Source organism: Castor canadensis, chromosome 5 (genome assembly GCF_047511655.1).
Source record: "Castor canadensis chromosome 5, mCasCan1.hap1v2, whole genome shotgun sequence".
Classification (NCBI taxonomy): domain Eukaryota; kingdom Metazoa; phylum Chordata; class Mammalia; order Rodentia; family Castoridae; genus Castor; species Castor canadensis.
In genome coordinates this window covers 130645870-130673390 of record NC_133390.1, presented here as the reverse complement: position 1 = coordinate 130673390, position 27521 = coordinate 130645870, and the positions used below count along the sequence as shown (strand labels likewise).

General features: G+C 40.1%; 1 protein-coding gene across 6 annotated transcripts in view; it reads right to left on the bottom strand.

The window, feature by feature from the left end:
* Stac (SH3 and cysteine rich domain) overlaps positions 1-27521 on the bottom strand; it is a 150017-nt gene that overhangs the window by 86307 nt on the left and 36189 nt on the right. For 5 of the 6 annotated variants that reach the window (XM_074074154.1, XM_074074153.1, XM_074074152.1 and 2 more), the window contains exon 2: positions 7157-7433. In XM_074074154.1, coding sequence (XP_073930255.1) covers positions 7157-7433 — 277 coding nt within the window. The remainder of the gene's footprint in view (positions 1-7156; positions 7434-27521) is intronic. The other variant, XM_074074150.1, reaches the window with a different exon arrangement.

The window sequence follows — 27521 nt, the reverse complement described above, 5'->3', positions numbered from 1 at the left end:
TCTGTCGGTATTTGAAACATTTACTCACTACTATGCCAGGTGTGTGCCATGCAGCTGCTGTGGGAATAGGCACATAAATTAAAGCTGATCATGTCTTAAGGAACTTATCAAAGGCTAAGCTGTTTCAGAAATGACATGAAAATTCAGAGAAAACAAATGATCAGCATAGAATTGGAGAATGCATTTTAATTAGGTTTTGATAGATTAGGATTGGGTAGATGGAAAGACAGAGCAGGAAGGAAAGGCACTGAAGATATTTCAGAAGGAAGAGAAGGTGCGTGGGCACTGAAATTGAGCCCAGAAAATAGTATTTAGGACATTCCATAGAGAATAGGTTATTTGCAGAATGTGGACAACTATGGCAATAAGCAGGACACTCACCTCTTGTCCTGTCTTCTTTTTAGCAGCAGGTGAAGGGTTTTACATTTTCAAAATGATCAAAATGACTTTGAGATTCCATCTTACCCCAGTCAGAGTGATTATCATCAAGAAAATAAATAACAACAAATTCTGGTAAGGATGTGGGAAAAACGAACCCTATATACTTTTGGTGGAAAAGTAAATTAGTCCAGCCACAATGGAAATCAAGATGGAGGTTCCTAAAGAAAGCCAAAACAGAACTACCATATGCTCTTGCTCTACCACTCCTGGGCATCGATCTGAAGGAATGTAAGTCTGCAAACAATGGAGACACCTTTTCACGCAGGTTTATCATGGCACTATGTGCATTAGCCAAACCGTGGAATCAGTCTAGGTGCCCATCAAATGATGACCAGATAAAGGAAATGTGGTATATATGAACGTTTTATTCAGTCATAAAAGAATGAGATTATGTCATTTTCAGGAAAATGGATGGAACTGGAAATCATCAATGTTAAGTGAAATAAGCCAGACTCAGAAAAACAAATATTACATGTTTTCTCTCATATTCAGATTCTACTTTTAAAAAAATGAATGACAGGATTGTAAAACAGGGACTATTTGGGGTGGGAACCAGTGGGACAGGGAGGGAGAAAGGACAGGGTCAAGGTGGGGAGCGAATATGATTAAAGCACTTTATATGCATGTATGAAAATAGAAAACTGAAATCCATTAAAATTATTTTTAAAAAGTGGGGAGGAGGGATAAAAAAAGAGCAACAAAGGGGGTGACTTTGATCAAAGTATATTATATGGTTATATGGAAATATCACAATGAAACTCCTTTGTACAATTAATATATGCTAATAAAAAACAAATTTTTTTTTTAAAATGATGCCATGGAGGTCCCCAAAATGCTGGTCCCTTCCATTTCTGTGTGAGACTCTAGGATATCTCCTTCCTTGGAGTATACTCACATCAATTTCTGCTCACTCTTTGCTGGAAGGAATGTGATTTACTCTTTTTGACTTAAGTGATTTCCAATGAGAGATTTCTTAAAATATACAGCACTTGGCAGCATGCATAAAATTTCAGAGAAGTAATAGCAAATGCAGCTTTAAAAGTGTTTTGTGCTCTTTTAGTTGAAAGGTGCTGGGTACAAGCCACACATTCATTTATATTTCATAACTTTTATTAGAATGTTGGACCTGGTATTAAAGTCTTAATTACTCTTTAATGAATTTACCTTTGCAAGCATTGGAAAGTCCCCCTGAATTGTGTACATTAAAGCGACACATGCCAAAAGTGTTCAATAGCAGCCAAGTAGAATTAGGGAAATGTAGATGTTTGGAGGAAGAATTCCTTAGCTATAATCCATTTAAATAAGTGCCTCTGCTCTCCATTGAAAACATCTGGGTTCCTTTCTGTGCAGTAAGACATCAAAATGCATTATCCAAAGGGAGTAGAGTATATGGATTTTCTGAACATGTATTTTGTTATTTCCCCAAATCTATGAGACTACTTCTGGAATTACTCTAAATAGCTCTTCCTTTAGTGTATGAACTTGGCCTCGTTGTACCATTCCTCATTGTGTATCTGGGACCCAAGTGAGTTTAAACTCTCTTCCAGATGAGATCTCGTCAGCTATTTGAACACAGTGATCATGCTCTCCTACGACTTTTCCAAACCAAACCTTGCCACCTCCAGCAAACATTCCTGACCTGGCAGGGTCACCTCACCATCTCCTTACTGTGACTTTGTCCTAGTTTTACTTATTTTCACTTAAAATCCTGTTCCCCAAACAAACATGATTCTCTTAAGGGGGCTAAATGAGCAAACACCAGAAAGGAACTATTTGCCTCCATTGGACTGGGCATTGTACTTCAGTTTCATCCTATAGGAGAAAAGAAGCATTTAAGTTATGGACACTATTTTGTCCATTAGACAAATTACTGAGGTCTGGGTCCTGCATTTTAATATGGAGACATCCTATGGCCTAAAGGAGATTGTGTATTTGAAACATTTTTTTAAGTTTTAAAGAGCATTTGTATTTTCTTATTTATAAGCTGTACAGTTCCTAAAACAATTGTCCATTTAAAAGATTACCAGTACCTCAGAGGTTCAATTCCATTCTGAGAACACACAGACTTGACATTTGCTTTTCAATTTTCCCTTTGATCTTTGTTTGCTCTTTCTTATCAAAAGACAACTTCATTGGTGAGTAAACACTGACTTTTTTTTTTAGTTTTGTGTCTTGTGCTAATTTATGTGTTTTGTGTCTTGTGTGTATCTATATGTTTTTTCTACTCAAATTTTGGTCAATGGCTTGAGAAATGAGATGCAGTCAGAATAGGTCAGGAAACAATTAAACTAATGGTCAAACAAGAGCACGCAGAAAGGTCCTTGCCTGGGCTTAATTTAATATTTCCTCATGGTATATGACTCATTATAACGGTAATGCAATATTATGGGTACATCAATTCTAAGGTGCATTTGCATTTTAAATTCACTCCTAGTCTCAGAAAGACAAAGGCCACATGCTTTTTCATACAGATGGACGATAGATCCAAAAGATAAACATACACACAGAAACAAACATGATCATATACAAACTCATATGTAGAACCTGTTTGTAACAGTGGAACTACTCTATGGAATTCAGGCAAAGAGGGAAAGGAAAAGAGAATGACAGAGCATCAATAATATTGTAAAACATAACATCTGTGAAGGTAGAGGATATAAGGATATGTCTTGAAAGCTGCTGAAAAGTGGGGTGGTAGATGGGAGGTAAAGGGATAAGGGAGAGCAATGGAAGGGGTTGAATAGACCAAAGTAAAGTACACTCACAGTGGAAATGCATCAAGAAACCCCTTTGAACATCAATTTAAATATTTATAACAAAAGACAGGGCTGTAAAATAGATACAGTGTTTGTGTGTGGGGTTCTTGTGAGGGGTTGTGAATGAAGGAGATTAAGGTAAGGGAATACGGTTGATGGACTTCATATACTTATATGAAATAGAATAGAGCAAAGAAAACTTTTGCATTTGCTTTAAGTGGGGCAGGGAGGGAGTTGAGGGGGAGAGACAGTGGGGGTGATCTAAGCTTGTTTAGAATTGTCACAATGAAACCCCCCATACAACGAATATATCCTAATAAAAAATTAATGCTAAAAAACTTCTCTCCTAGTGAAGGATGTTTTTATCCTGCGTCTTGCAGCATTTAAGCAGCTTACGAATGTGATGGATACTGTTAGCAGCTTGTCCAGATCTCACTTACCATGCCGGTGCTGTGAGTGATGGCTGTTAATGAATCACAGATGCCCCCTCCCTTTTTTTCCCAAAGACTTGTCCTTAATCAAATGGGATTCTCCTTGTTGGGATGACATATCCCCACTACTTCCTGGGGGCAATCATGGTTAATAACTGGGTGACAGGAATGTGCAAGGCTGGACTCTTGTTTCATGGGAAGATTGCTCAGTGACATTATTCTGCTGTGGGCAATGCCTGAGAGTATAGCCTTGCCTAGCACCTTCCCTTACATTCCTATTTCTTTGGCTTTCCTTCTCCCAGGGCACTCTCCACAATAAACCACTTTCATTAGAATTCCTGATTCTAGGGATTGCTACCTAAGACAACACTATTACTATTTTTCCCTGTGGTTTCCACTTGGACAGTTATGAAAGTCAATGATTATTTCTGTAGCAACTGTATAAAGAAAAGTTCAAATTTTAAGCAATGAAATTCAACCATTTTGCTAATTATCTGTTTATAATATCTAAGTCCATTTAATATGCTCTACCTTCTAAGTGAAATCCAACTAAAAACATAATTAAAGATAAATCGTGGAAACAAGGCATCTGGCAATAAACAGAAGAATGGAGTCCCTTGGAAAAATCTTAGAACTAGACCCATACATGGAGTTCATTGTATTAATAGCACATGTTGAAGCCTTTGGCATTTCAATGAGATACAGATTGCCACATGGATTCATTGCTCTCCTAAAATGAGCCACAGTAGACACGATTCCATGTAAAGATAGAATGCCATAAATGGAATAGATTTAGGTGATGCCCAGTGAAGATGTGTCCCCTAGCTCTCACTCCTATCATCAAGGCTTAAGGATTTCAAGACTGGGTCTTCTTGGTGGGAAAAATGTGTTTATCTAACCAAGTATAAGAGTCCGTTCAGAAATCTTCTTGTCTAAGACTTGGTCTTGAGTCTTGTTGACCCAAAGGCAGGGACATTGACCATTGGAGCTGACAGGCACATGTGACTGTCTACATCTCTTACATTGCTATGAAAAGCTGGGCTATCTTTAGTTTGCATAGGTGACCAAGTTTTCTAGGGAGGGCTAAGCTAAGAAGGGGATTATAATGGATAGCAAGGTCCTAGAAGCAAGAATAGATTAACCAGAAGACCTACTCCAGAAGTGCTTAACTCAGGGGGTCTGGGAGCCAGGCCCATAAGGGAGGAGTTTTAGGCAGCAAGTCCAAGTCAAGAGAAAAGTTGGCAATAGAAAGTTAAGGAAGCTAGGAAAAGATAGGCAGTGAAGGAGCTGGGTGCAATTTTTATTGGTTGTGTTCTTGTGGTGAAGGTGTGGCCTTTCCAGCTTTAAGGCACAGTGTGATTTTCTTCAGCATTTTAAATAATTTTTATGTGAGGTGTACCTAGAATCCCCTTTAGAGTAATGGCTGTGACATTCCTCAGAGGTGAACTCATTTCCATTACTCATTCTTAAAAGCACATGTCCCTTTGTCTTTTCGTATACATTATTATGAGATTAAAAATAGACACTCATCACACCTATTTAAGGGTTATGAATAGTACTGCCTTGCAAAGGTCTGGTGGAAATTGAAACTGATGCATCAGACTCTGAAAGCTAGGCATTTATAAAGACTAAGCAGGAGGTGGGGTTGCCTAAGTATTCTGAGCATGGAACATGTTGAGATCCCTAACTCTCCTTGCTGGCACTCGGGTGCCAAACATCACTTCCAAATGGAGATGTGAGTGAGAGGGTGGAAGTTCCAAGACTGAGCAGAATCTACCAAGAAAGAAGATCAGTAATGCAAAGACCACTTAAATGGTGGTTGGCTCACTGACTTCCGTTCCCTCCCATTCATCAATGCTCTTTTTGTGGTGGTTGGCAGTGTCTGTTCCTCAAGGTAAAGTAGACTTTATCCCCTGACTGTGTGCTGGATCATGTAACTTGCTTGTGAACTTGAGGCATGATAAATAGAATGAGGTGACAGGGAAGTTAGAAATAACTTAGAAATATTACAAGACCAGATTTAGGAATTATTGCAACCAGGAAATAAAGTGAAAATCACAGAGAACAGCAAACATTCCTTCCATCATCCCACCTTCCTTGGATGATAAGTGAGTTATAAGTTCCTTGAAGGACTGGGGAGTCCCAAGCATGCCTGGTGAAAAGTCTTTGATCAGAGGGGAATGTTTTGATAATAACAAGTTCACCTGTAGATTGTCTCCATGTTTTAAATAATAACAAGACCTATCTTAGACTCATTATCTCTATGTAGACCCACTCTACATCCATTGTCTTCATTCTTGGGAACTTAACAAAATTATTAGGGGTTGCTTGGTGACTGGACCACTCTAGCCAAGGGTTTCGGTTGGAATCCACCAGCTTAAAAGGCATAAACATACCCAGGATAGGGGCTGCCATTTTATGACTCTCTGCTTCTATCTCCCGCATGTGAAGCAGGAGGTGCTCCTCTTTCCCTTTTTATTTTCCCTGTTTTGCCCTGCTTTGCTAAATGTCTACTTGATACGTTTCCTTTTTGTGAAACCTTTTCAAATGCTTTTCATTATGAATTTCAAGTTCCTGTTATTTGCATGGAAATTGGGAAGATGGGAGAAGGAGTCCCTTCTCCTTTTTTGTTGGAGATCATCCTCCTCCCTTTCCTCTCTCTAGTGACAAACTTAAATAATGCAGTAGAAATCCAGTGTGCCACCTCCAGCCAAGGCCTCAAAGTGCTTTGTATTGTCCTTGTCAAGTACATGATATGGCTGGGCCACTGGCTTAAGAAGGAGTGAGAGAAAAAAGAATATACAATGACTGGATGAAATCTGTTTGGCCAGACCCACCTGAAGACACCCAAGCAAGAGTAAAAGATGGCTAGTTGATAGCATTGATGTTTTAGGGGAGTTGTTAAGCAACATTATGGTGGAAATTCCTAAGACAAGCACTGTTTCTAAAGGTGACTTGTTTGAAAGAAGAATATGAGTAGGAAATGAAGTTGTGAGTAGATATTCCTTGTCTTAAAAAAAACAGGACAGGTCTTGAGCATCTGGATAGAATAGGGACTAACATTGCTCCCCACTTTGAATATCTTATCTCTTAACTGGACCTTGGAAAAGGGTGAGAGAAACCACAGAGTTCTATCTTCCTGGCCACCACTGATGTGTCCATTTTCAGTGGTGGCAGATGTTGATTCTTTGGGAAGTAACCAACATTCCAAGGTTCCTTTGTTGCCCGTATGTAATGACAGGCTGAGGCAGGTGTAGAAAGACCACATGTAGGGTGATTGTAAAGTTGTACTGTGACTCTAGGGCTACTTGGGGATCAGCTGAAATTGGGTATTACTACACCACAACCTAACCTCCTCTTCTTCCCAGCCCTGCTTCCCTTACCTTTTCACAGGTACTGTTACCCAGGACCCTGTAATACGTGACTCTCAGATATCAGAGTTCATCTGGGATACCTGGACCCATGGCACATTGCTCTTACTCAGCTTCCCAGGGCACTGACCTGCAGGAAAGGGCAGGGAGGCCTTACCCACTATCATGTGGTTGCAGACATCACAGAAGGTGGGCTTCTTGAAGATGTGTTCTTGGAAGGCGTGGGCCTTGCTGCTGCTGGGGTGCAGGCCTGCCCTGGTGGGCGTAGACGTCAGGCTTCCAGAGGCAGGCAGTGGGCTGGGGCCAGGACTGACCTCAGCCAGCATGTCTGTTTGCAGCTTCACATCGCTGTTGGTTCTTGGGAAGAAGTTGTCAGCACTTTTGCTCCGTAAACTCTTGGTCTTGAAAGAAAGTGATCGTTTTAGTTTCTGGAGCTGCAATGCAATGACAGAAGAGTCTCTCTTACGATCGATCGTGCAGACTCATGCTAGGGGGAAGATTGGCTCCGTGTCCCACACTGTCCCACTGATGCCTCAGCCCAAGGAGGCTCTGCTATGTCCCTGTGTGGGTGGATGAGGCCAGTGCCTAGTTGAAATGGAATTCAGCAGCACCTCACCCACCCCCAACCAGTTAGCAGAAAGAAACTCCAAAGAGCAGAGCTTCCCTTTCCTTCTGTCTCTGCTCCTCCTCCCCTGCCTCCTTAGGGTCCACCAGAGCGCTGTCAAAATGTTCCAGACATTTGACACCATTTGCCTTTTGAGTTTGGATAATTAGAAATGATGTACAAACCCTGGGCACAAAGGCTGGGCATGGAGTGCTGGCTTTTCTCTTTTATAACCACTTGGCAGCCACTTGTGTCTGCACACAGCAAAGCAGAAGATACCACTCTCTGACTCACATCAATCTGGCTAAATTATCCACAGAACACTAACCAGAAACTCTCAAGCCTGCTTGTGTCTGAAGCATGTGGTGAAGTAATGTGTGTGTGTGTGTGTGTGTGTGTGTGTTTTGGAGGACACAGTGTTTCAATTACCCTTTCAGCTTCCTTTGTCTTTCTTGTGGCCTTGCTCCTCATTTTCAGGCATGGCAAACTAGCCCAGTTCCTCTTTGCCTCTGGAACTTATGAAGAGGCACCAAAACAGATTTGGAAAAGCGCTAGCTTCTGAAGGCCTGCATTTGAGCCCAGTCTGCACTTCTAATCTCATCTTCCCATTGAAATTGGAAGAATCTTCTGGAAACACAGATGTGAGCATGTGAGCCTCTTGTTTCAACTCTGTTAATAAGTTTCCTTTTTCATAGGTTTAGGGAACAATTCCTTGCCATGTGCTGCAGGGACTGGTGGACTGCAGGTCTTGATGACAGCCTGTACTGGTGTCAGCTTTGCTCTGTCTCTGCCAGCTACTATCATCCTTTCAAAACCTCTCATATTTACTGTTTTTTTTTTTAATCACCAGCTTTTAGAACCCAGTTTCCCCTCTACCTAGATAATTCCTTTTGTAATTGAATAAACATGGCAGTTCTTCCTATTGCCTGGAACCACATCTAGGGCCAAAGTTTCAGAGAAAATGGTTCTTGGTGTTCTATTCTAATGGCAGTCTCCACTCAATATGGCCAGGCTCCCTGGGCAGTACATAGGGTGTTTTGATGTGGTCTCAACAAGCCTGTCATCTCCACCTCAACCCCCAGCTTGACCAGGAGTGGATGGTGGTCTTCAATGCTGGGACCATACCACAAGAAGGCCATGCTTCCTCCTTCCTCATATCCATGCTACTTTGCAATGTGATTCTGCAGGTACTCCCATTTTCCCTCCCTGAATCTTGTTGGTTTGGGGATTTGGCAAAAAAAAGGTAGCAAAAGGAATTCTAAGATAGCTCTAAATATAAGGCTCTGTCCTCCCTTTGGAAACCTGTCAAATACTCACATGAACAAACATAAGGTAACCTGATGGGTAAAAAGAGACACCTGGACCCATCAGGCCCATATCACCCCAGGGAGATCCCAGACACAGAGATACTCTGCTGTCCTGCAGATATAACTGAGTCTAGCTGAAACCAGAACTGTCTGGCTGTGTCCTACTCAAGTTGTCAATCCACACCCTCACCAACTAAAGAGGTGACCCATTCTTTAGGCTATTGAGTTGCACATCTACTTTGCGTATGTGACCCTACATAAGTGACACAGTACTGCTCTCCCACTGTCTGGACACTTGATGGGATGATACTTCTTTGCCCACCTGAAGTTGGATGTGGTTGTATGAAGCCAGCTTTCCACTTCAGGGAACCATATTGTAAAGGGAGCAATGACAAAGGTGAATCCATTTTGGGTGAGAGAGGTACTTTAAAAGCAGACATCTAAAGAGGCATGGGAAACAACAGGCTTCTCAGAGAAATTATAAGCCTCTCACCAAAGTAACAAGATGCAGCTGCACAATGTGGGTAGTGGGCCCCAAGGCCAGGACGAGTTGAGCAAACTTTCCCAAGATAAATGAAAAGGGGATCTCACAAAAATATGAGTGGTAGTCATAAAATGTACATGACAGGTTTCAAGGACAGGATGGATTAATGAGACCCTCTTGGAATGTCCAGTCCAATAAGGATGGGGTACAGCCAGTTCATTGGGTTTAGCAAGAAGTTAATCAGATAGGCAATTATAGTTACAGCTTCAAAGTCAAGTGCGTGGGGGTGGGAGGGGGTGGGGGTAAGGGAAGTGCAGGGGTGTGTGCCTAAAGTCAGGCTCCTATTTAATCTCAGGAACTTCAGCCATCCTTTGGCTTAGCTCTTTCACTAAGTCTCACCTGTTAGGGTGCTTTGCTATCCTTCCAATAAACTTTGTGCTTGCTTTATTCTGAACTCCTGGTCTGGTGTGAACTTGCTTTAACTCTCAACTCCTCCTCTGAATATAGATGGGAGTCCCTTCAGGGCTCTCAAAAAGTCCCTCCAGGACTTGTGATGGGCATCATCAGCCAGAAAGAGTTAGCAGAGAAGCAGCAGCAACCTATATGGAAAGGTTAGAAACTGGCCAGTAGGACTCTTGTTTCTTTTTCTTTTCCCTACAGCTCAAAGCTACCAGAGGAGCTAGAGCTACAACAGAAGGAAGAAGAAGGAGAGGCCTGAGATATTTTGGAGTTGTTTGGTGACTGTAACATAAGCTAGCATATCCTCACTGATATAGGGCAAGGGGTTATAAATCCTTTGGAGCATAGCATTTGTTTTGTGGAGGACCCTTCATCTCTGAAAAAGTCAAGTGAGAGGGGGGCTGTGAAACAACCATTCATTGAAGTGGAAATGAACCAAGGTGAGGACTTGGGAGAAGCAAAGGACCAAAACTGACCTTTTTTGTTTTACATCTTTTAGGCTACAAACTGGGCATTGCTGGAGGCAGGAAGGCTTAAGTAGGAGGAGGGAATGGAGTTTTGTTTTAGACAGGTTTTAATGAATTGAAGTAACCAGGAAGATCAGGAGTCTGCTACGATATTTTTCAAGGGATGTGCACCCAACCATCACATAGAAAAACTAAAATCATTTTCTGTTTGCTCCCCACTGACTTCAAATAGCTCAATAATCTGGCTACCTGGATCTCAAAAATGGAATAATAACAACTGCCCTGATTATATCAGATCATTATTGTGAGGGTCACAAAGGGTAATGTATGGGAGAGCACTCTGAGAATTCCACATGCTTCATGTGGATGGGGGTGATGGCAGGCATGTGGTGGTGGTGGGGAGCAGAGAGGAATGTGGAGTTGGGCCAAGTGCTTCACCAGGTGACCCACACTAATTCTCTCAACTCTCCCCCCAAAATGTTCTTGTGTACTTGGAGAAATGAACGCTGGTGGAGGTTAAGTAACTTGTTTAAGGTAACACAGCTTATGTGAATCAAGACCGGGGCTCAAAATTAAATCCGTCTTCCTCTGACCCCTGGGCTCCTTTTATTTCCAGTGATTCTCCAGGGGATGCATGGAAGGATAGAGGGCAGTCATCCTTGGTCTCAAGTTGATGAAACTACCTCTGCTAGTCAGCGTGGAAGAGAAGGGTTTTGGAGTGGGAAAGCAAATTTACTTCTTGGTATCTGTGTTCCCTGGAATTTAATGTGTGAGGTTCAAGTATGGTGCCAGGAAAACAGTACCATTTCCTTGTCCTGGGGGATGTAGCTGGAAACTATCAGGCTGTTGGGATCAATCTGCCTCTAGTGACAGATAATTTGCTAGCCAGAAAATTGGAAGCCAATGTGACTTTTCCCATTTAAGTGGACAGTTTTAAAGAAATTCCCACCAGTCAAATAAAGTCCTAGATGTGAGCTCAAAGGAACATGCTTTCTCCAATTATCCCTGAAAGATCAGAGGCCAGAAAGAACAAGTAAAATGCAGAAATAAAAGGAAATTCTAATAATTGCAGATGTCACAATGTAATTTACTTCCATGTACTATGGCTACAGTCCAGGTCCATTTTATTTATAAGAATGGAAAAATTCATTGATATTCTCTTTACCATGTGCTAGCAGCAACTTGTTATATTTTACTTCTTAGCATCTTAGCAAACTGATAAGTAGGGGATTATCCATTCATTTATTCATTAAATAATTCATTTAAAATATATCTGTTGTGGCACTACTATAATCCAGGAATAAACTTCAATTTTGGTGATACAGCAATGAAAAAGGATAAAGTTTTTCCCCTTAAGGTTTCAAAGTCTAGAGGGATGGGTACAGATAGAAAATAAACAAATAAAGATACATACTATAAATATGGATGAGTACAGAGGTTACAAAGGAAAATAAAATCAGAGACAGGCCTTGGAAGGTGGCAAGGAAGGCTTCTTTGACAGGTGACATTTGACAAGAGATGGGAAGGAAGTGATAAGTGTGAGAGTTATGCTGGAGAAAAGCATTGTGGTTAGTGGGCAAAACCAAGAGCAAAGGCCCCAGGAAGAGAGAAATGTCTGTGTACCTGAGAAACAACAGGATGTTGGTGCATTTGGAGAACAGCTAAAGAGGAAGCTTTGTGCTGGCTTTTTTGGTCATGAAAGGACTTTGGAATTTATCCTAATGATGATGGTTGTGAGCAAGAAAGTGATAGGGTCTGATTTTGAGCAAGAAAGTGACTTTTATTTAAAAAGAGTCACTCTAGCACTTATGTAAACAACAGATGGCAAGAGGGCAGGATTGAAGCAGGGAGACCAGCTAGGAGACTGACAATGAACAGTCCTGATGAGGGTTAACTCTGGCTTGGCCTAGAATAGTCATAGTAAGACGTGATAGAATCTGAAGTACATTTTGGGGGTAGATCCATGGGTTTGTTGAGGGATTGGATGTAAGGAATGAATAATTCCAAGGTTTTTTATAGGGGCAATTGTGTGATCAGAGGTGCCATTTACTGGAAGGAGGAACATCAGAGAAGAAACAAGTCGCCACGGGGAATGGTGTGGTTTAAGATGCTTATTTGGAATTCAAGAGAAGCTACCAGGTCAGCAGCTGAATGTATCATTCTGGGATTCAGGGGAAAGGCCCAAGCTGGAGCTGTAACTTGGGAATCATTAACATATAGATGGTACTTACAGCCATGAGACTAGATGAAATCATTATGTAGGGAGTGAAAGCAGGCCCTGGAGAGATGTGATTTGATCATGGAGCCCCAGAATATTCTAATATCTAGAGAACAAGAAGTTTCACAAGAACAAGCAAAGGAACTTGAGAAGGAGAGGCTTCTGAGGAAGAAGACTTCAGAAAGGAGTATTTTGGAAGCTAAGAAGAGTGAAAAGCCAATAGTGTCAAGTTAATTCTAGTAATAATGTTAAGTAACATGAGGTTTAAGATTGGTCACTGCATTTGGCAAAGGGAAGGGACAGTCTCCCAAATGGCTGTAAGTGTAAATCCTAAGTGACAAAATTTCAAGAAAGCATGGCTGGAGAGGAAGTGAGTTGAGGTAGGTGGGCAAGGTGGTTGATCTGAATAGTTTGTCATAAAGGGAATTAGTGAAAAGAGGAAGTAGCTGGCAGAGAATGCAGCATCTCAGGAAGTTTTGCCTCAGTCTTTGTTTAAATGCGGAAGATTATTTCAATACGCTTTTAATCTAGTGATGCATAAGAGGGGGTATGCTATAGTGGTGTCCTTGAGTACAGAAGAGGCAGGAATACAGTGCCAGGAGAGAGAGAGATGACTTCAGATTGTTAGGAGGTAGTTCATCTATCAAGAAAGAGATGCAAATAAGTTGGTAGAGTTGGTGCTTGTTGGACATGGATCTTCTGTCTTGATTGTTCCTATTTTCTGAGTGAAAACAGAAATAAGTCTATTCCTTGAGAAAAAGAAAATGGGAGATAAGAGGAGGAGGTGCTGGATAGTAGAAGAGAGAGAAGATGTGGAAGAGCTCAGAGATTGAGGTAAGTGGGTGACCTAGAGTGATAGGGATGTCAGAAAGGCACAGAGGGTTGGTTTCAGGCCACTCTTCGTTTTACAGATGAGAAAACAGAAAACTGGCAACTCACTCAGAGCAAAATGGCCAGTTAATTGCAGAAGATATAACATATATAGGTCTTTCTGAAGCCAAAGCCTCTTAAGCCAAATGCACTTTGATGAGAAGGTATTCTACCCTTGGCCTCCTCTTAGTAAAATCTCTCAGCTTAGTGGTGAGAGCTGGTGCTAGCTGGAATTTGAGCAATAATTCCTGTGGCTGTCAGGTTGAGCAATATTTCTAATCCAATTAATTAGGGAATGAAGACATTGGGCACAATGAGAGCAATGCTAACACAGAGAATACAGCCTGAAGGTGACTGTAATGGCAGGTGTATTGGTTCATCAGTCTGTTCTGCAGTAGCAATAAAGTTAATTAACCAGTGTGTGCTTGGTCATTCCAGTCAGGATGTAAAGCCTATACTGCATGAGGAAAGGGTGGTGCAAATCAGGCTCTGCCCACACAAGCAGTAAATCAGGAGGTGTAGGCTACATGTCAGCACATAGCTCAATGTCCTGGCTGCTGATATTAACCATAGTCAGTCACCTCTCTGTAGACATCTCCTCAGCTATTTAAGATGGCACCAAGGACACACTGGTTTACACTTCTGAATTCAAATGAGGTCATCAGAGAACCTTTGACAAGCAAAATGCCTTATCCTTGATACTCATATGTGATCTACATATTAGATTTTAAAATGAACACTTTTTCCTCTCCACATTTTGACTTTTCTAAAATAGAGTTATGTCTTCAATTGAAATACTTATTTTATTTTTCCTGATAAGGTATTATTAACCCAACTGATGGTATCTAAGAATCACGGAAACAAGATAATGGTCATGCTGAAGTGTATCAGTCCTTGTGCATTGCCTCTGAGACCCTCTCTTCTTTCCCCTTCACCAGCCACAGGTTCCCTCCAACTGTTCTACTGTTGGCTGGTGTGGCAGTATGTCAGAACACGCCCCACACTCACTCCTGACATTTTACCCAATGTTCCATGGGCAGAGTGTGCACTGGTCTTGAGAAATGCAGTGCCTATGATGAGAATAAATTTCTCACTAAGAATTTTACCCACCTGCAGTCTTTGTTCTTTTACAGCAAGTATGACACATTCCAGGTCCCGATTCACTTAGATTTGGATGGTGACTTCAAAGTCAGAAATATTCTTATATCTACCTGGCTGTCAGTTATAGCCAGTTGTAAATATCAGTTGTTAATGAATATATTCATAAAGCAATGTTTATTGAATAGGATTGATTGCATGCTCTACCTCCAAGAAGCTGGTCTTGGGCAGGTCCCTAAAACTTCTTGGGTTCCATCAGTGATGGAGAGGATGAACTCAGTGGCTGCCAAATTCCCTTCCAGTTCTGACAATTCAGCACACCAAGGGACACAAAAGACTTTGACTAGTCCATTTTTAGGAAGTCTAAGAACCAATTCTAGAGACAAGTAGCAATGCTTAACACTTTCCAACAGTGACAGAAGATGCTATATTTATATTATCAAGTGATGAGTAGAGTGTTTTGATCACTGCCTACTCTAACAACGGGGGCTGGAGAAGTCAGGGGCATTCTTTCTAGCTCTGTAGGATGAATCAAGTCTAAACTACAGAACTGAATTATTTAAGTGCCTTGATGGCTCCTCTCGCTTCTGTTATACCCAGGCTTCTCACTGTCCTGATGGACAAAGGGCCATCCACTTGTCCAGTATTACCTCTAGTCACCTCTCCTATGTCCTTGCACACAGATACACCAAGGGCAGCCCCAAAATTTCAATGATGCCTGTGTTCTACTGGGAGGGTCCATGTTTACTTCAATGCACAAGAAATTGTGGTTCTCCTGGTATGGTTAACTTCTCTCTGGAGCCTTGCCTGGCCCTCCCTGCAAGAGGACATCTCTCCTGTGGGACCCCAGTGTGTAGCATAGAGGTGCCTAATTGTTCTTCCCACCTTTTGATCTTGGCTTTCTTGAAGACTGTGAAGTTACTTCTAACATATAGCATGGTGCCTGGCACATATATTCACATCAATTGCACTAGAAAGTAATTATTAAATTCATATAAATACATAAGACTCCACCCTAAGTGTTTTCAGTGAGTTATTTTTTGATCCTCACGCTAATATTACTGTTACAGGTCCTAGTTCTATCTCTGTTTTACAGATAAGGAGATAGTAGCAGAGATAGTACTGTGTCCAACTGCACCCAGAAAGCTTGCTAGAGTTGATATTAGAACCATGTAGCACTTTGATTTTAGTGACTAAACCTCTTTGTGCATTTGTTAAATGACTGACTGACAGACTGATGATGGACTGAATGACAGAAAGAGTTACAGCTGGATTGCAGATTTAGCTATTGAAGCAGAAATGAGCATATCATGAGCCAACATTTTTCAAATGAAGAAAACAGGAGGGAAAAATGTTGCATGACATGCCAAAGTCCACAGAAAAGATGCTTACTAGAGAAGGGAAGTTTAAGAATCATCTTCTGGGTGGGGACAGAGGACTTGTTCATGGCTGAGGATGAGGCAATGAAGGGTTTTGAAGAGAAATTGACTCAGCTGCTCTTTCCAGCTCTTCTGGGCTCCAATACTGAGTATAGGAAAACTAGTAATCTTCTCTGAGCCACAACTTACCCATCTACAATGTGGGGGTAATGATACTTCCTTAGTGGGTTTTTTCTGGGGATTGAGTCCGCGAATGCATCTAAAGTCCCTGGAAAGTTCCTGTCACCCAAGGGCTGCTTTCTCAGCTCTTAACTTCTCCAGGTCCCTCTGCACGTCTGCGTTCCTGGTCAGCATGGGGCTGAGAGCATGGCTGTCACCCTGTCATGTGAGCACAACACTGGAGGAACAACATAGTGCAATGACAGCACCTGCAGAGCTTACTCAAAGATTTCACTTGGGAAGGAGAACCTGGGCTCAGCAGAAATACTTAGAGAAGCCACCTGAAAAGAGAACCTCAAGGACCAATCTCAAAAGAAAACAAACAAAACAGAACAAAAAACCCAATATATGGCTCTACTGAATTCTGAGAAGTGGGTGGCTGGTAGGCTCAGAGACCCTGCTTCTTAGTAAGGTGAGTGGATAGAAGCAGGCTGCCATCAGGGAGCTGTGCAAAAAGGGCCAGGATGAAGCAAAATTAGGGCAGGGATAGAGGATGGGTATTTTTTAGTAAGAGAAGTACAGGATGGAGTGTGCATTATAAAACTCTCTCCTTTTCCTTCTGAAAATCTTTAGCACCATCTAGGTCTAGCCCATTCACTAACATTCTGGATGTGAGGGCTCACTGGCAGGGCTTGAAGATCAAGGCTCGGGAAGTTAGCACCTGGATTGTAATGGGTTATACAACGAGTTTCTGCAACCCCCTCAGCCCTGGAGTCCTGTCAGGGAAAGGCCCTGTCTGCCAGGTGGCACAGAGTTGAACTGAAAGTACTGGTTCCAAACCAGCTGGCCCTTCAGGCAGAGTCATGCCAGGCATTCTGATGCTGCAGCCACCAAGCCAGCATGGTGGCAGTGGCTAATCCTGTCTGCTCTTCATGTTGCTGATGTTGTTGCTGCAGGACAGTGAGAGGAAGGGAGTCAACCCTGTGATAACATCTTTTCTCTTCCCAAGAGCAAAAAAGAGGGTGGGGCCCTAGGAAGACCAATGGAAAACCGAAGACAGAAAAAATGATGGCTGGTTAAAAGGTGAAAAACTGTTTCAAGGACAAATGGGAAGTATAGAGTATGGACCTTTCTAGAATCTGATTCAATAACAAATGCTTTCAATGATTAAGTGGTGAATTGCAGAACAAAAGTATACACTTAAGTACCTAAGCTTTGTTTAAGTGCCACTTTGCAAACAGTAGTTATCTGTTACATGTTGAGTTCTGTTCTCATCAATTCTTATGCTGAAGCCTTAATATCTCACCTGTACCTCAGAACCTGACTATGTTTGGAGACAGGGTTTTCCCAAAGCTAATCGAGTCATACCAAGAGCATTTGAGTAGGCCATAACCAAATCTTGTGAGGACTAGAGTCCTTACAAGAAGAGGAAATTTGAACATGCAAAAGAATGACCATGTGAGGACACAGTGAAAAGGTAGCCCTCTCAAGGCAAGGAGAGAAGGAAGCTTCAGAAGAAACTGATATCTTGATCTTGACCTTTCAGTCTCCATAATGGAAAAAGAATAAATCTGTTGTTTATTCCATCTAGTCTGTGGTATTTTGTTATGGCAGCTCTAAGCAAACTAATACAGTCTTCAAAAAAGCTTGCCAAGGTAAACAATGTACTCCAAGCACTATCAGTGTCAATCACAGCCTCGCTTGGGAAGCTTCTGAGATTTCCCCATGTTGCTCATGCTGGGTGCATGAGCCACTGGGTAACAGGAATGGAACCTGGCAGATTATCTTGTCTCTGCTGTATTACCTCAGATGACTTTCCTGACATGTTCCTGGAGACAGATGGCCCAGCATCTAAGTCTCAGCCCCAGAATTTTCCCCCTGCCTTGCCTGAACTTCCCTCAACTTCACCACACAGAGTTCAGCATTCCATGCTTCCAGATGCCTCATCAGGCCACCATGCTCATAGTGGTGGATCATATGACAACATCCTGAATGCTCATACTTTACGTTCGGGGTCAAGGACTATTCTTTTTATCTTTGTATCCCTACACTTTAGTGTAGGTTTTGGCATGGGATAGAGGTTCTGTGAGTGGGGTATCTGCCTTGCATGTTTGAATTTCTCACATTTAAGGGGAGAATAATGACAAAGTTCCATCCAAGTCTTCCCTTTTCTCATCTTGAACCCCATTCTCTACCAGTAAGCAAGGCCACTGTTTTTTGCTTTGAAAATGTCTCCTCCATCCCTCTCCTCTCCAAGCTGTGCCAATAGTGATGCTTTTCACCTGTGTTTTGGCCTCCAGTCTCCCCTTTATAACATACTTTTGCAAGCTTATCATCTAGAAGCCTGGGTCAGACAGGGACTGGGTTCAAGGAACCAGGGTGAGCACATGAATGCATCAGGCTAGACTGTAGTGTGAAGGTTGGAGCAGAGGGAAACAGGGGAGAATGTTCCTCTTGATTCTGAGGCCAAGCCAAAGAAGAGTTCCACAACTGGGCAGATGGAGGCAGATACTCAACGCTGAAAAGCCTCAATGGTGGGCATTCAAAACCAATGAGTGGCTGAACCCAGAAAATGAGGGTAAGCTCTAAGGTGGTCCAAGGACATGCAAGGGAAGGAACATCTTCCAGGGTATATATGTTATCCTTCATGGACAGAGAGAGAAAGAGCACTATGAAGGCCCTGAGCAGGTTCTAACATATTCTGTGCATGGGTCTTGGCAGTCATAGAGAGCAGCCATCTGTTTCTGGTCTCCCTTCATGTCCCCTCTGGGGTGGCCCTGGGATCTGAGGCTTATAGTGGAAACTTCACAAGTCAGAGCAGGTGGATTCTTACAGAGAATAGCTCTGAACTGTGACTCTTGTGCCCTCAAGTGCTCCCAGCAAGCAGTCCTCCACCTTGTTTCCTGATTTTACAGACTCAATTAGTAAATGGCACACCATTTTATCCAGTTTATCATACGCCAACCTTGGCGTCAGGCATGATTCCAATTCCCAAGCTCTGCACTGCCTATCTTGTCCACTAGTCAATCCATTTGTCAATGATTCTCCATCTTCACTGTTGTCCAATCCTGTGTCACCTGGGGCCACTGCCTCCTCGAGGCATTGCTGTCCAAATACAGCATCTGTATTCTATTTTTTTTGCTCTACTATACTGGCTATAAAGTGGTGAAGATTGATTATTTAAGATGTAACTCATACCACCATACTGCTTAAAACCTAACAATTGTTTTTTCTCACAATCACTACACCATTGAATGTTCTTTCAGTGCCTATAAGACCCTATCTGATGTGACTACTGGCATCCTATTGTTCTTCTTCATCACTCTGCTCATCTCTCTGGCATCTTGTTCTACAAACACACCAGGAGGGCTGCTGTCAGGGCCTTGCTCCTCCATTGTTGCTTTCTGTAATGAATGCTTTTCTCTTCTCAGACCTGGTTTTCTCCTCACTTTCTTCAGATCTCTACTCAAGCTCAATTTGTAGTTCCCTCTCATCCCTCTTCATGTTTCAGAGTGCTCATTAATATTTATTTCTTAAAATTTTTTATTTGAAGGTTTTTAAGTCCACAGAATATTTATAAGAATAGTTCCATGAATTCAGAGATGTCCTTTGTGAAGATTGACCAATTAGTAATATTGTACAATACTTCGTTTTTAATTGTTCCCTCTGATTGACAGATATGACTGTGATTGTTATTGTCATTACTGAACAGTTAGAATAAGTTACAGACACCAGTACCCTTTAGCCCTAAATACAATTCAGTGCGTATTTTATAAGAACAAAGATATTTCATTATGTAAATACAATCAATTAATATTAATGCAGTATTGCAATCTAGTATGTAACTCTACTTAAATTTTAAAAATTGTACTAATAATACCCTACATTACATTAAAAAAATAAAGTATCTAATCTAGGATTATACAGCACTTTTAGTTTTCATGTGTTTTTAGTTTCATTTAACTTGTATCTCAGGTTTTCTTTGTCTTTTGTGACATTTTCATTTTAAAAGAGTATAGAACCACTGTCTTGTAGAATGTGCTTCAGTGTAGGCCAGTGTGGTATATCTTCACAATTCAGTTCATGTTACACATTTTTGGAAGAAATACCACAGAAATGACACTATGTGCTCAGTGCATTATATCAGGAGGCACATGGTTTCTGACTTTACATTGTGTGTTTGCTTCTCCAAGCTAGGATGTAGAGAGAAAGCTTTTAGAGAAAAGAGGGGAGAATTTTCACTGTTCTATGTAATTCTAAATCTTAAAATCTTCAACAGAGCCTGACACATAATAAATGCTCAGTAAAGACTGGCTGACAGAATGAATCCAAGTGTGACTGTCTCTAAAACCCAGGGGAACTTAACTAACAGACAAACTGCTTGCCACAGCATCCCCCAGAGAATTTAGGACATTTTGTCTGTCCTACATATCTTGAGCAGTTACAGACTGCCTGGTAGCCTGCAGGTATCTTGAGCAGATAGGAAGAGGCTTGTAAATGGCTCAGGGCTCTCGAGCACATTTTTCCAAGGCTAGCCCAAAGGCAATGCGATAGCATGTGACAAAGGACTGTGGAGGCCAGGGATCTGTAAGATTGCTGGCTGGAGGAGGACTGGGAAGGTTCTGTACATGGAAAGCTATGGCATGTGATACCTGCAGACTCTCTGGGCAATCACCTCAACTCTAGGAGCACTGGAAGGTTCTGCTCTGCTCATCACCTGCCCAGCATGCGGCATGACTTAAGGCCTTCCAATAATCTTGGTTGTAAACTCCCCTATGGATTTGGAAGTGGAAGAGTCAGGGGGAAAGGTGGGGGAGGAAAAGCTAAATGGAGGATGACTATAGGATTAGGCCTTACCTCATTCTTCCCTGTGAAATTTTCACGATACAGTCTCTGGATGGGGAAGAAGAGGTTGGTAGTGAGATGAGTGAAGAGGGAGTTGGCTGACAGACTCACATTTTGTTTTGGATGAATTGGACTTTCAATACCTAAACATGAGACCCTTATGACCAACAGAAAGCCATGAGATCTGCCCAAAATATTGTCAGGGGGCATGAACAGAAATCCAACCCACTACATTAGATAAGTGTGACAGAGGAGAGAAATAAGACGAATAGCTGAGGGCATACCACAGAGCTAAACCCACTTCATAAACATGGTCCCTACTCCCCTGTTAGAGAACCTGCTTTCATATACATAATTTAATCTAATCTTAAAAAACAGTGGCAGGGGCAGAACTTGAACTCAAGCTTCTATGTCTATGTTTGGAGGCCTTCCAAGAAAAACCTACCTATGTCTTGAAAAAAAGGAGTGAATAGATATAATTAAGTCAATTTATGTGCTGAATACTTTGCCTATGTGAAACAATGTGTATGATCCTTGGCTTTTCATTTTCAAACCACCACAGAACACCTCTATAGCTGCTCCCCAGGTTTATAGGAACTTAGCAAATGGTTTTCTTTTAAACAGCTTGCAGCCTTAATGGCTGCCTGGAGAATTAGAGCAGTGAGTAGAATCCCATCTTGTCTGGTTTAGAGCCTCTGGTCTCTTCCTGATTTTAACAATTTATCTAGCTAGAGATAAGATAAGGAGAGCTTCCTTTGCCAAAAGAACAACAAAGACTGCTCTTTCCTGATAATTAAGAAAAACCCTAGAGTTAGATTATACCAAATGAGGAAAAAAAAAAGAAAAGAAAATGTTTTTAAACATTAGGTGTTAGAGACTTATTCTGAACTTTTTAATTCAGTGGGGCCTTGGATTCCTTTACGCATGAAAGAGCAACCAGTGATAAATTGTATGACTTGTTTCTTTTCCTTCACATTATTTTAAAATCACATGGAAAGTGGCAAAAGATTAAGTAGAGTTCTTATGTACTTTTCATCCAGCTTCCTTAGTTAATATTTATATCACCACAGCACACTGATTATAACCAGTAAATGAACACTGACACAAATACAAACTTCTACTCATCTATACAGGCACTGGATTTTTGCCTTCTGAGTTCCACTGTTATCCTTCATCTGTGCAGGATCCAATCCTGGAAACCACATTGCATCTGTTTCCTCAGTTTCCTGTCTGTCTTTTTGTCTCTCAGAACCTTGACCTCTTTGAAGACCACTGGCTGGCTATTTTGTGGACTATCCATCAACAGTGGCTTATCTGATGTTTTCCATTATTAGATTAAGGTTACATTATCAGTCAGGGACCCCCCTCAGTACATCATATTAGGAGGCACCTGACTTTAGTATGTCCCATTGCTGGTGACTGATATTGGTCACTGGGCCAAGATGATATTTGCCAGGTTATTCCACTACAGAAATGCTATTTATCCCTTTGTAATGAATGTGTATCATGTGACAATGAGACTGCAAACGTTCTGTTTCTCACTATACCATTACCCTCAAATTCTAATATCTATTGGTAAGTCTTGCCTACAAAGCTTATTTCCTGGAGTTCTATTTTCATTAGCTCTATATTGAGTGGCAGTATCAGATTGACTATTCCTCTTCTGATGGACATTTTTATTGTTTTCAGTATTTTCTTGAGGCAGAGACCAGTATTTTTTCACCAAAATTCATTTTTATTTTCTTCCTGAGCATATGATTAGATTATATTTTCCAAATCTTCTGGCAGAGAAATACAGAAATGGGTCAGTGCTCTTGCTAATGGAATATAATGAAATACTATGTATCATTTCTGAAACCAGGCCTGGGCCTTTTTCCCTTTTCACACCCATCTCAATATGGATGTGGTGGAAATCTTATTCAGTCATGGAGAGTGCAACAATGTCTTAGGGAACAGTAGAGTGAAATTTTGGAAGAAAACAGATGCTCAAATGAGCTCTTTGGCTTGCCACAACAGTTTACCTTAAAACTTACATGAGAAAGGAGTGAACATATATATTATTTGAGCCACTGAGTATCTGTTGGGTTTCTTTGTTACACCACTTTATCCTTACCCTCCCAGTGTATTTCCCATTACAAACAACACTGGAATGAACATTTTGTACCTACATATTTGCACACACAAACAAAGATATCTAAGAGCTATAGTGCTGGAAGGGGATTTATGTGGCCAGATATTCATAGTCCCACTGGTTGGTTGATATAAGAGAGTGCTTTTTTCTCTACATACCATGGCTAATACTTGTTGCAATTAATTTTTGAAAATTACCACTAGGACCAAATATCTTTTTAGATGCTCATAAGACAATTTATGTGGTTTATATGGACAGAAACTGTTCAAAACTCAGTATTTCTAGCAGGTTATAGATCTTTTTAATGATATGCAAATGCTTAATAGATTTATAAAAATTATCTGCCATTTGTGTAGCACATACTTTTCTGCTTATCATTCATCTTTGACTTTATTCACTGAGTATGTGATGAACTTATTCTATGTGATCCCTGAGGGTGTTATATCAGTCAACTAGTGAAATATACTTATGCTGACTTATTTTCTAGTTTAAAATGTAGCATGAGGGCTTCCACTCCATCCACCTGAACACTACAAAGTGATCATAGGAGACTTTTCTCACTATATCTAGGCACAAATTCTAGCCATGAAAAAGCCTTTCCACATAGAAACAAATGAATAGAATACATAAACCAATATCCTGGTGCTTTTGAAAGTTTATAAAACATAAACTGAGTAAGGGTTATAGCTTTCAGGTAATAAGGATGAATATAATCATGAAAATGTTTACTATCAGAATAAAAAGTAAATTTTGTACGCTACTTTGTGCTCTTAATGAATTTGATGAAATATAATCTTCAAAATAAGATATAAAAATTGAGATGATCAAACTAGAATAGGAAGGGAGGGTGTCTGGAAGAGTTAAGGAAATAATTTTTAGCAACCAGAAATGCATTGCAAAATTTAAGGCAGGAGGGAAGGTAAAGGTGACAAGGACTGGCTCTAAAGAAAGGTAACCTGGTGGTGTGGGTATTTGAGAAGCTGTTGTAGAATGTACAACAAAGACACAAGAAGTTGGAGATCACTGAATATGGTAATATGAGAGGAGATATAAAGAAACAGTTTGATCCTAGAGAAGATTTCAGAATGACTAGAGTAGAAACATCATTCAAAGGTAAGATAAGATAAGAGAGGGGTCCTGTGCTAAAGGGGGAAAGAAGGCCCAAATCTGTCAGTGGGCCAATCATCATGCCAGGGCAGTGTAGTGAAGAGACGTCTCTTGTCCTGCCAGTATGTGACACTGTCTTATGAGAATGCTGCACACCAAAAGTAAAGGTCATCCACAAGTACCCACAAGTATAGGCAGCAATACAGGTAACCTTGCCTCATTTCAAACTTCTCTTCCACAATGTGAAACAATGTAAGAAAGAAGTATAACCTAAGTATCCTTAATGAAGACAAATGACCATAAGTAGAGAAAATAAGAGTATAGGGTAATATGGGCAATGAAAGGCACAAAAAGAACTTGTACTTAGGATAGCTTAAACATGGTTAAGTTAAAATATCTGGTAGAGAGTTCACAAGGAAATTTCACCTGTTTTAAATACTTAATGAAACAGATGACACATAATTCAGATGTATTTTACAGAAACAGAAATAACATGAATAGTAATAACAAAGCACAAATGTTGAAGGGGTTGGAGAAGGAAGTCAGGTTGTATTAATTTTCTCATTTATATGGAAGAAAATAACAGTGACGACAATAGTGACAATGACAGCCACTGGCATCTAGTCTGTGTATGTGTCAGTTGCTGTCATGGAATTTCACATGCATCATTTCTTTGAATCCTCTCATCTATCAGGTAGTCATCACTACCATCCTCCTCTAGGACAGGAAAGGAAGTGGGTGTGCTCGGCCATTCTCAGCATTAGGAATTAGAGATACATGATTTCAATAAGTGAAAAGCAAATGTTCTTCACTGGGTTTAGCAAACAGAATGAATTTGGATCTATAGCATGGAAAGTTGTAAAAGTAGCCATTATTAGTACCTTTTTACACTTTTAATTTTCCTAAATTTATCAGAAAAAGTTCAAATAGTATACAAAGAATAATTCAAAAAGAAAGGGATTATCAAGGAGCATGGAAGATTCCAGAAATAGAAATAGTAAATGTTAATTGATTATGCTCCCCATTAAATAAATTTAAAACAGTTAAACAGAGCAAGCCTAAAATCCAAATAATCCTAAAGATTAAATAAGACAATAAGCAAAGAAAATGCCAAATGCTGACAAAACAGAAGAGTAAAATCTAAGTAAAAGAAGATAGTGAGGCAGAGTAGGAAGTCTATCACTGGTGATGATGCAATCTAAAATGATGTTTCCACAGTTACAAGCTCAAATGTACCAAGTAATTGGACTCTACTATATAAGAAAACTTTTAAAAATATAAAAAGAAATAGAAATATATTAATAGTGGAAATACTTTAATTTCCTTTAATTCATGATAAATTTTGCATTGTAAAACAAAGTATAAAGGAACCATTGAATCTATGTTGATTAATGCATAGTAAGCTTTTATACTTCAATAAATATATTTTCTTTTCAATTGCCTATGAAACACCCATCAAAAATTACCTCATAAGCATCCACAAAGAAATCCTCAATAAGTTCTCCAGAACAGATGATTGAGCAGGTCATGTTTTATGAGTGCATAGCTATGAACAAAGAACTTAGTAACCCAAAAAAGCAAATGACAATTATTAAACACGTAATCAGTGAGTAATGAAACTTGACCCCCTCATTAGCATCATGAATACACAAACCAGCTTCTGTTTTGGAGTACTTAGAAAAATCATGGTGAGAATATTAATTATAAAAATTTGACAGATAGATGGGTTTTATTCAAGAGTGATTCATTTTCTTTTATTGTTACAAATGAAAGAATGGAAATTGAATGAATAATGCAACCAAAAATTACAAAAAAGAAACACAAAGCAATTCCAAGAAATCAGGATAGTATTTAATAGAAAAAAACCACAAAATAATTGCAGGGGGGAGATGTTGGGGGCGACTTAATTAATGTACAATGTAAGACTATTCAGAATTGTCACAATGCATTCCCCTTGTACAATGAATGTATTCTAATAAAAATGAGAAAAATCCAAGAAAATAAAACAAAAATCATAGAATAGACAGGTCTAAGAACTAGTTTACTGAAAGAATAATAGAATAGAAAATTTTTACTTAATGTAATCAAGAGGAAAAATATATCCACTAAGTACACAAAATTTAGAATGAGAAAGGAGACATCATAAATACAAGTAATTTGAGATCCTTTAGTAAATACACTTTAAAATTCAGTTAAAAAAGATAACTTCTAGGAAAATATATATTGCTAAGATGCATTTAGAAATGGTAGAATAGTAGATTAGCTCAATTATCATAGAAGATGTGGAATTTTTTCCTAAATATGTGTCTGTAATAGTGTCTGGGTCCAATGTTTTATGGGAAAGTTCCTTCAAAAATTCAAGGAGCACAAACTCTATACTACATAAACAACTCCACATTATAGACCCAATTCTCTCTCCTCTCTTTCTTTTTTAAATGATACTGGGGATTGAACTCAAAGCCTACAATTCTTTTTTTTAAAAAATCAGCTGTAAATACCCATTCTACAGCCCAATTTCTTTTCTGAATATAGAAACATTCCAACTAAAATGTTAAGAACTCAAATGACCAAATATTGAAAGAAATATATTATGTGCTCACATAGAGTTTATTCTAGGAACAGAGACTGTTATTTTCATTGTTCTGAAACTTCTGTCTGTAAACAGTGAGGCAAATATAAGAAAAATTTGCATACATATGTGAATGTGAGGGTGAATGTGTCATGTGGGTCAAAGTGTGGATAGGCACACATCCTTGACTGGAAGAAGAATAAACATAAACCATGGGAACCAATTTCCATACCTGGATAGGCCCCAAATGTATGTGGTGGCACACACCACCACATACTCAGGAGTTGGAGGTAGGTAGGATTGTGGTTCAAGGCCAGCCTGGGCAAAGTTAGTGATATCACATCTGAACAAATAAGTTAAGTGTGGTGCTTTATTTGTGATCCTAGTCATGTGGGAGGCATAGGAAGGAGGATGGTGGTCTGAGGATAATCCATGGAAAAAATGGGAGACCCTATCTTAAAAGTAACTAAAGCAAAAAAGAGCTGGGTCATGGTTCAAGTGGTAAAGTGCCTGCATAACAAGTGCAAAGCCCTGAGTTCAGACCCCAGTGCTGCCAAAACAAAAAGGTTAAAAAAAAAAGGACATAAAAAGATCTAAATAATAGAAGGATATACCAGGTTTATGTATATTATGCCATAACATTTTTACTAAGTCAATTCTTTCCAAGTGACTGCAAAAATTAAGTATAATTCTAATATAATATCAAGCAATTTAACATCTGAATAAAAAAATTACCTTTCAGAATAAAGGATCAGATTAGGGAACATATTTAAAGGACCTATTTAAAAAGAGGAGCAAAGATAGTGATATCCCAGCTAAAATTTA